The sequence below is a fragment of the Morchella sextelata genome (assembly GCF_020137385.1).
Source record: "Morchella sextelata strain SCLS chromosome Unknown scls_32, whole genome shotgun sequence".
NCBI lineage: Eukaryota > Fungi > Ascomycota > Pezizomycetes > Pezizales > Morchellaceae > Morchella > Morchella sextelata.
In genome coordinates, this window is record NW_025408647.1 from 59,867 (window position 1) to 68,767 (window position 8,901).

General features: G+C 51.3%; 3 protein-coding genes across 3 annotated transcripts; 2 read left to right on the forward strand and 1 right to left on the reverse strand.

The window, feature by feature from the left end:
- Positions 1–916: 916 nt before the first annotated feature.
- H6S33_009827 (uncharacterized protein) lies at positions 917–1,739 on the forward strand (the record flags this gene model as incomplete). The annotated part of the gene is made up of 3 exons (XM_044841257.1): positions 917–951; positions 1,015–1,439; positions 1,516–1,739. The coding sequence occupies 3 exons, from the start codon at positions 917–919 to the stop codon at positions 1,737–1,739; spliced, it is 684 nt and encodes a 227-aa protein (XP_044687504.1).
- A 2,254-nt stretch (positions 1,740–3,993) lies between these two features.
- On the reverse strand, positions 3,994–4,547 carry H6S33_009828 (uncharacterized protein; the record flags this gene model as incomplete). Its single annotated transcript, XM_044841258.1, has 5 exons — positions 3,994–4,035; positions 4,096–4,271; positions 4,319–4,332; positions 4,403–4,418; positions 4,532–4,547. 5 exons carry the CDS (start codon positions 4,545–4,547, stop codon positions 3,994–3,996), a joined length of 264 nt encoding a protein of 87 aa, XP_044687505.1.
- Positions 4,548–6,475: 1,928 nt separating this feature from the next.
- On the forward strand, positions 6,476–7,511 carry H6S33_009829 (uncharacterized protein; the record flags this gene model as incomplete). The annotated part of the gene is made up of 4 exons (XM_044841259.1): positions 6,476–6,596; positions 6,668–6,709; positions 6,833–7,139; positions 7,250–7,511. Coding segments are annotated over 4 exons (732 nt in total), but the record flags the coding sequence as incomplete, so codon positions are not given.
- Positions 7,512–8,901: the final 1,390 nt, after the last annotated feature.

Consider the following 8,901-nt stretch of genomic DNA (forward strand, 5'->3'; position numbering starts at 1 on the left):
CTTTTCTTTCTTGCAGTGTCTCTCCTCTCTCTCCTACTTTACTTCTACAACCCAACAACCCACACACAACACTTTTTTCGCGAACAGCTGCAACAATTCTATTTCATCCATCCATCGATCTGATCTGTTGCGTTGCGTGGAGGAAAGGATAACAATCTCGCAGATACAATGTCCCAATTCGGAAACTTTCATGTAAGTTTATTATTTCTATTTGATCGTACGTTGTATTTTAGGAAACCATTTTCCTATTTGTCCTGGTCGAGAGGAATTTGGTGGTTAGCTTCTGGTTGCTGGTTGCTGGTCTGAATCACGAACGACGAGGAGGGATCGGCCTGGACGCGCAACAACAACGCAAGGCACACACTCCTGAAGAGAAAGCAAGAAAGAATCGAAACCTGTTCAACTCCACGAACCCCGGGAATGAAACGAATGCTAACTGGTGGGGCTATGCATAGGACTTTTGTCGCGATTCGACATTGCCAGTATGCAACGTACGTTCTTCCTCTTTTAGATGTCCATACCTACCTGCCTACCTACCTGCCTATCCTCCCGCCGTACCTACATCCTATCTCTAGCCGAGTTTATGTGTGTGTTTGCATGTGTGCTCGGCCGGTTCAATCGCTCGTTCGCTCGGTTCGGTTCAGTTCGGTCGGTCTAACATCAATGATAGCTTTTCAGGAATGGCACGGATCCGATGGTGGAGAAGCGGTGTCAATTGGTTGGAATCGCGGTCAACAACAGTGATAACTATATAAGGAATTTGGGTGCGTCTATTTTGTTAACAAGTTTATTTGGCTATGGGCGCTTGCGTCTAAGCGTGCCGCCTAATATTAGACCACTGGCTCGGGGCTAACTGTTTGTAGGTTCAATTGTACTAGCTGCGCTCGCGGTGTGTAGTTCAATAGGGTTGATACTCATGTCTGAAAGGAAAAAGGCCGCAGTCGGACGAAGGTACTACTACTACTGATCACAAGCTTATCCCGCATGCAACTAATCACGATATGCAAATTACAGGGAAATCCAGATATTCCTCATTGGCTACATCCTCATGTCAATCACCGAGATATTCTCCGTCGGCGGCTTCCTCACAAACCAGACCATTCTCGTCTGGTTCTCGGCCCTCCATATTGGCGCCATAACAGCAACCGCATGGGTACTGATGCTTAACGCCGTTGTTGGCTACCAGCTCCTGGACGACGGGACACCTCTCTCGCTTGGACTGGTGGGGACGTCGTTTTTAGCCTTCTTTGTTGGCACGACGTATGTTGCCGTGGATACGGGGTTCAACTACACAGGCACCTTCACAAAGGACTCGGACAGCATTAGGAACTATGCGCTATATGTACTGTATCTGCTGTTCCCGCTTATCATGATTGCGGCATATGTCATCCTGGAATCTGTGCTGGTGATCAAAGTGCTGGGAGAAAAGATACCAATGAGTAAGTATCAATTTGTCGGTTTTGGATGTTAGAGCTAGAATTAGGGATTGCGGGTGTTGATAAGTGGGAAAAATAGGACGTCTCAGTGCTGCAGCACTCTCATTCGCCGTCGGCCAGGTCTTCAACTTCGTCATCAGCGTACATCTCTGCGAAGCAACGAACGGAAAGATTGACGGCGCCCTTTTCGAGACTGGGTTTACACTGATCGCGGTGATCTTTTTGTGGTATTTCTGGAGCAGCATCACGGAGGACGAGTGGCCGGAGGACACAATGCGGCCAATGAGTGAAGCGTACCCTTGAAAACACACACTGCTGTTGCTAGAGGGGAGGGTGGATGATATATATCCCTTTTTTCCTGTTTTTCTGTTTATCGTTTTTTTCCCCTTTTTTTCGAAAGCTAATGTGGCCACATGTATAATTTTTTTTCTTTTTTTACGGGTGGTTTGGTTTGGTTTGGTTTGTTTTTTGTTGGTATGTATTTTTCGGCGATATTTATGGTTTTCTCTTTTTTACTATATCCCACTTCTTTTTCTCCCAATTCTTCTTTTCTTCTCTTTCCAGGCCCTGCCACTGTTCGAAGAAACTTGGAAAACAATCCGGAAAATCATAACTCTTTCACTCACCCCCAACCCCGTCACCACCCCGCGTCAATGGTTATTTGTCAGTCGTTTTTTTTTATCTTATCGTTACATATCTTTGTGTGTATGGTTTTTTACGAACTTTTATAATGCTTAGGGAACATGGTGATGGGGCGGAGGGCTAAATGGAAACGCCATTCTTTTTTTTTTTTTACGAGAATAATGGGATGGCTGGCTTTGGGTTGGGTTTGGGTGGCTTTTTTCTTTTTTTCTTTTTTTTCCTTTTCTTTCTCTTCTTCTCTCGAGGTAGTTTTTAGTTAGTGGCTGGCCGTGGTGTGTACTTGTTCTAGCTTGAGCGGGTTTTTTTTTTTCTTCTCTGTATTTGCGATACCCCTGGTTTTGCTACGGATCAGTCTGAGAGGTGGGGGGAGGGAAAAGAAGGAACTACCGGGCTGGTGGGAGCTGTGGGATGTTAAAGAAGCATTGCAACTCCTACGATACCACAGCACAGATATCCAGCACGCGCGAACAAACAAACGGGAGCACATCACACAACAATGGGCTTGATGAGACGGTGTATATGTTATTTGGATAGCACGGGCTGAGCTTCAGGAGGAGGGATATGAGGAATGCACAGGCCTAGAAACACTTTTTCTAGGCTGCACAGATCTTAAGCATTGGTACTCTAGTTCTAGCAGTAGGCGGGCATGTTAGCAAGCGACAGCCTGGGTGGCTGGCTGGCTGTAATCATGTAGGGCAGGCATATCATTCCCCGCACAGACAGACGGGCAGGAAGAGCGCGGAGGATAACTTAACAAACAAAACCAATTTAAAAAAAACATTCTTAAAACATTGAATTTCGACTCCCCCCCCCCTTTTCCTATTATCTACTCTATGCTCCAGCTACCCGATATCTAAAAAGAGAAAAGGAGAAGAAAAAAAGTAATGTCCAACCCGTATCTGTGCTTCAACACAAGTCTCTGCGTAGCAGCTCTTCAGCAGGCCCGTCACCCCCACCAGGGAGGGGGATCTAATTATTGCGGCCCTTTTCTCCTTTGCCCTCCCCTCCTTGAATCCTACTCTCCCCTTTTCCTTTTCCCCGCCTTTTCCCTTGACACAGTGCCAGAAAAGAGTGAAGAAACCGGGTGTCGGTTTCTTTCACTTCCTCCGATAGCTGTGCGTCGGGGGGTGGGGCGGGTGGAGGTAGGGGGAGGTAGGAGGGGGGGAGGAAGGAGGGGTGAAGCCCGCTCCCGTCACCGTGGGGGTGTCGGGGTGAGGGAGGGGATCTGTGGGCCGCTTATTTGTGTATGGGGGAGGAGTGAGGTGAGTGTAGATATAGAGGAGCTCGGTATACATAAGGGAAGCTCGAGAGAGGAGATGGGACATCTAAGAGCCGAGGTAACTAGCTTGGAAAAGAAAAAAAAAAGAAAAGTGGAAATGATCGATTGGAAGGTTTTTTTTATTATCGGGATATAATGATCAGAAATAGGAGTTTCTCTAAAAACTAGATACGCAAATTCGCCAGTTTTTCAGCATTCGTTCATTGATTCGGCCAACAGCCATGCATATTATAATTGCGAGTTGTAATTTTCACAGTAATTCTCGCGTGCTTGTTGGGGTGAAAGGCGTATATCAAGCTGCTGTACTTCTCACCCAAGTCCCAAGTGCTGGATCCTGCGTCTTCACTGTACTGTACTAAATTCGGATAGGATCTCCGAGGCACCTGTGAAAAAAGAGTATCCAATTGATTTTTGGGGGGGGACTTTAGGAAAAAAAAATCTCTCAATTTCTTATTATTTGTGAGATTTCCCGAAAAACTCCTTTATGCTTTTTTATTTTTGTTAAACACAAATGCCTGACCCGCATAGCCCCAGCGAAAAGAAAGAAAGAAACCCTATAGCACACCCACATTTTCGTCAGCATTTCGTTCTAGAAACTCCACAATTTTCCAGTTCCCAATTGGCTCCGTTTCGTCTCTATCCCATCTTTTCCCTCTCCAGCCCCAAAGCCCCTCTCCACTGCCCCCCCCCCCCCAAAAAAAAAAACCCCCCAAAAGCAGCTAGAAAGACCACACAAACCTCTAGTGCTGGCGCGCCGGCCGACCAAACGTTCTTCAACAGACCATCCCTCTGGGCCAGCCTGTTGAGCGAGTCGTCGCTCTCGCCCATGGATCGGACGAAGCCGCACAGGGCGTAGGTGATGTTCTCGCCGGTGTAGCGGCCGGTCTCGTCGACCTTGCCGACGGAGATCTGCACTGAGGCGTGGTCCTTGGCCTTGATGATGCGGTTGGTGGCGCTGCACTTGCGGGGACGTAGCTACGGTGCGTGCTGGGTTAGTATGCGTAGTGGAAGGGTGCGTGCTTGGGAGCGGAGGGGGGGGTGGTACAGGTCGACGAGTTCTCCTAATGGGGGGGTTAGCTAGCTGTCTATATAGATATTTATGGGAGTAGTCGGGAATCTCGGACTCCGAGATTCGAGATTCAAAGGGGGGGGGGGGGGGGGGGGGGTGCGCAACCCTTATCGTTTTCCATTTTTGGCGATTTTGGTGGTGTTTTTAACGGTGAAAAAAAACGGACTATCGTAGACGACAATTAACTCGGGGAACCGTAGGTATCTTTGGGGGCAGCGAACTTGGACTTACAGTTGATATCGGCGGTGCTGGTGTGCTAGGGTGCGGTCGGTGGTGGTGATAATTTCCGCGTGTATCGATGGGGGTTGGTTGCTTGTTCGGTCGTGGGTGGTTGTGGAGACTAGGGCTTGGGCTGCGTGGGACTGCTTTTGCGCGTGACTAAGCCGGTGCTGGGGAGAAAACGTTTTCCGGGGGAGGGACCCAAGCCTTGCGCCATAACCAACTCGGCCATCTTGCCTTGGCGTTTGAGGATTGCTGACAGAGGTGGGGGTGGGTGGGCTGTAAGGCTGGTGTCGAGGTTCCGAAGGGCTGTGTAACTTGAGTATGTGAATCTCAAGGAAACACCCACTCAAATGTTCATATCCGCCTCGTAATATCCGCGCCCACGACCGCCTCATGTTGCTATATGTATATATCCGCCAGCTACTATAGCTACTACAACACCTTATCCTTTGGTTCGTCTTGTTTGTCTTGTCTTACCAGCACAACATCTGTATCAGGTCAGTATTGTGGCGCCCGAGTGGTACCGAAAGGAGGATGATGGTCATGCCTCTACTTGTATATGGCGGTTTTACAAGAGACTGAGGGGGATCGAATTGTATGATTGAACGATAACAGAAGGAACAGTCTCCTTTTATAGCAAACAAAGACATGATAAATACGCAGGGTACATATCATCAAGACAACCAAACCCGTTGTCTTGACACAGTACTAATATACTGATGTCCTTGATCTGCCATGCCGTTCTCTATCTGTTCGATACATGTAGTTGCACAGGATGCAGGCCCGTGTTTGGTAAAGTTTGCCTGCCAGTGAGCACACACGTGCTACACGACACGGGCACAGCACACCGATCGATCTGCAGTGAGAGTTGTGTGTAAAGCTTAAATACGGCACTTTGATGCCTACGATGCTGTGCACGGTGTACAGACAGACACAGAGAGTACAGACAGTAGTACATTACACTAGCCAACCATCCTTGGCGCACAAATACCATTTCTAGCCACCAACACACATGGGCGAGTGGTTCAACGGTTAACCCTCGCCAAAGAACACCGCGAGGTTTAGCCCTGCTTTCGATCACAGAAGGCCAGGGTTCGACCCAGGGGTGGGAGTAGTGCCAGTTCATCCCGGAACCGCACAGTACTTTTTGTTCTTTTTTGTGTATGAAAGAAGAGATACTATAAGACCACCCAAAACATACCGCTTGGGGTCTTTTTTTATTTGATAATAGTGCGCAATACCCCCAGTATAAATTTGACATTCCGTGGCATTTGGGGTGGCATTTTGGGTGAGCCCGTTGCCACGCCCGTTGCCACGCAGAGGTCAGGGGTAGGTTCCGCTCTTGGCCAATCAGAGGGCGAGTAGGTTCGCAGCATTAAGGGCAGTACATATTAGATACATGTAGTTGAAAAGTCTCCGTCTTTCTTACTCCGTGTGCAGCTGTGAGCTCTCATGACATCGATTTGTACTAGAAATACATGCTGCAATCCTAATATTCCTTCGAGATTCACCTCGTTACTGTTTATTCCTGTATGTAGTTCGCCTGTTATGCTATATTTTCAATACCCGACACACCCTCTGCAATGCTCCCAGTACCCACTCGCCATCCGTCCCTGCCACAATTGATCAACAGCTACACGTAGAGCTGCACCACCACCAATTACCACCGCAACCGCACACGCACCGCACCACACCGCCACACCCCACACCAAACCCAACCCACTCCACCGCCGCTGCTGCTGACTAACGCACACCACCCCAAAGCTCCCCCGGCGCGCCCGCACCCGCACCCGCACCCCCGAACCCCAAAGACAGACCCATCCAGCCATGGCCGACTCCGACGAGGACTACGTGAACTCCTCCGTTGATGAGGCGGTGCCCACACCGTCAGCCGCCGCGGCGCCGGCGGCCACAAAGGCGCGCGCCCGCCCGTCCAAAGCCCAAGAAGGTGCAGAAGAAGGAGGCGTGGGAGGACATCAAGCGGTCGTGGGACAATGTTGTCGAGGGCGCCGACGGCAGCATCAACGTCACGGGCCTGCTTGAAGCCGGGAAGCGCAAGAGGTACTTTTTTTTACACCCGGAGCGAGCAGAGGGCAGAGAGAGCAGAGAGGGGAGCAGAGTAGAGCAGAGAGGTGCAGAGAGTAGAGCTGAGAGCTGAGAGCTGACTGAGTGGCGGACATACAGGCTGCTCAAAGACACGACACCCGCTGCAGCGCGGCATCATCAGACATGTCATGCTTATCCTCGACCTGTCCATCGCCATGGCCGAGAAGGACTTCCGCCCCACGCGCTACCTCCTCGCGATCCGCTACGCGTGCGACTACGTGCGCGAGTACTTTGAGCAGAACCCGATCTCGCAGCTGGCCGTGCTGGGCATGCGCGACGGCCTCGCCGTGCGCGTCAGCGACATGTCCGGCAACCCGACAGACCACATCGAGGCCATCCAGAAGCTGCGCCTGGACGACCCCAGGGCTCCCCGAGTCTGCAGAACGCACTCGAGATGTCGAGAGCTGCGCTGTTGTAAGGCCGCCCCCCCCCCCCCCGCTGCTCTAGGTAGGTAGCGGAATACTGATACTGATACTCCCCGGCGCCGCGGTATAGTAATGCCCCGACGCACGGCACCCGCGAAGTAGTGATCGTCTTCGGCGCGCTGCACTCCTCAGACCCCGGCGACATCCACCAGACAATCGCACACCTCGTCGCCGACAAGATCCGCGTCAGCGTCGTCGGGCTCTCCGCCCAGGTCGCCGTCTGCCGCGACCGACTCGTGTCCAAGACCAACGCCGGCTCCACAAGCACCTACGGCGTCGCCCTAGACGACAAGCACTTCCGCGAGCTGCTCATCGACACCACGATCCCGCCCGTCACCCCTCCTCCAAGCAGTCGTCGGCCTGCCTGCTCATGTGGGGCTTCCCCTCGCGCGTCGTCGAGACCACGGCGTCGCTGTGCGCGTGCCACTCGCGCCTCGCGCGCGGCGGCTACCTGTGCTCGCGCTGCTCGACAAAGGTGTGCGAGCTGCCGATGGAGTGCCCCGCGTGCGGGCTGATGCTGGTGCTGTCGACGCACCTGGCGCGCCACTACCACCACCTGTTCCCGCTGCGCAACTGGGTCGAGGTGCCGTGGGGCGAGGCGGGCGAGGCCGCGGCGTGCCTGGCGTGTCAGGTGGCGTTTCCGCCCGTGCCCGAGAGGGCGGCGAGGAGTGGGCGCTGCCGGCGAGGACGGAGAGGGGCACGAGCGTGAGTAGTCGCTATCGGTGCAAGGAGGGGGTGTTTTGTATTGATTGTGATGTGTTTTGTCATGAGACTTTGTATAATTGCCGGCTGGGCTGCAGTCGAGGGAGAGGGTGAGTGGGGGTGCGGGGAAGAGGCGCCGAATGGGGTGCCGGCGGCGGATACGATGGAGATTGATGGGTAGTTGGTGATAATTCAGCTGATCTTCTTTTTTCTGTTTCTCTTTGTTTTTTTCTTTTTTTTTCTTTCCATTTCCATTTCCTTTCCTTTCCCTTTTCCTTTTCCTTTTCCTTTTCCTTTCCTTTTCCTTTTCTTTTCTTTCTTTGGCTTCCCTTTAATTCTCTCGTTTTGCCGGCTTCATATACACGTGTATCATAAAGGAACAGGTACGGAGTTTTGCTGCTTTTTGCTCTCGAAATAAAGATTGCTGCTGTCATTGCTGTTTCCATCGCTGGCCTGGAGTATAATAACGGGAGTGCTGGATGCTGATGCTGGATGCATGGGATATCACTCGGTCAAGCCAAGGCTCAATGTGCTTGGCAACGGGCATTTTATCTCAACATCCAAATCACTCCCATGCATGCAACAAAGTACAGAAGCCCATAAGCCTATCCGGGCTATCCCCAAGAAGATAAATACCCCTCTGGAGCGAACAGCATGCACGCAGATATGGCCATCAAGCAGGGAGGATCCAGCTAGGCTCAGGCGAGTGTCTTCGTGGGAAAGTGCTATGATACATAGTGGGGTTTCACCTTTACACTGCACATAGCTTATCTCTATTTCTCCTAGAGCCACAGAGCGCAGCCCCCCTAAAATCAAAAGTCTAAGCCCCAAAAACCAAACCCCCCAAAAACCAAACACCAAAACCCAAAAGATACGGAAGCACAGAAGCAAATAGATAACAGAGGCCATACGTACCCGCAGATAAGAAAGAAGCTATGAAGAGCTCAAACCCAAAGCCAAGACGAGTGTCGAAGACGAAGAGTAGGGAAGATGGGGTAGAGGATGGCCGGTATGTGGTTT